This window comes from Penaeus monodon, chromosome 23 (genome assembly GCF_015228065.2).
Source record: "Penaeus monodon isolate SGIC_2016 chromosome 23, NSTDA_Pmon_1, whole genome shotgun sequence".
Lineage (NCBI taxonomy): Eukaryota > Metazoa > Arthropoda > Malacostraca > Decapoda > Penaeidae > Penaeus > Penaeus monodon.
In genome coordinates, this window is record NC_051408.1 from 37,378,023 (window position 1) to 37,378,518 (window position 496).

Sequence of the window (496 nt, forward strand, 5' to 3'; positions counted from 1 at the left end):
AAATCCATGAAGTCAGATGAACTTCCAAAATCATCACTGGGTATATAAAAATCTCATGCCCTCGCACAATGACAAATTAAATACTTCTGAATCACCGGAAAAGTTGACTATCCCACATAACCCTACAAGAATGTCCACCATACTTACGTTGGCACTCATACGGTTTGCCGGGGGTCTCTTCATCACCTTCCGTGGGGGCTTTCGGCTGTACTTCTTTCTTCTTGCGGCCTCTACTGCTAGGGGGCTGTGGTTGGATAGGAATAAATGAGGCTTAAACATATATAATTATGATTAGAATTTTGTTTTGCTGAACATAAAATATATATTGATTTTACTTTGGTTTTCCTTCTTTATCATTCATAAAAAATGACTGCCCATGAAATCATACATCAACATTACTGTCTGTCTCTGTCTCTCAATCCCTCTCCACACATACACAAACACAAACACATATACAGAATCTATCAATGCTATCTATAAACACTGATGATCAGGC

General features: G+C 38.3%; 1 protein-coding gene across 1 annotated transcript in view; it reads right to left on the reverse strand.

The window, feature by feature from the left end:
- LOC119588233 (zinc finger protein ubi-d4 B-like) overlaps window positions 1-496 on the reverse strand; it is a gene marked incomplete in the record, with an annotated part of 40,143 nt that overhangs the window by 25,115 nt on the left and 14,532 nt on the right. Inside the window, 1 exon segment of the mRNA XM_037936932.1 lies at window positions 148-244. Within this exon segment, the coding sequence (XP_037792860.1) occupies window positions 148-244 (97 nt within the window).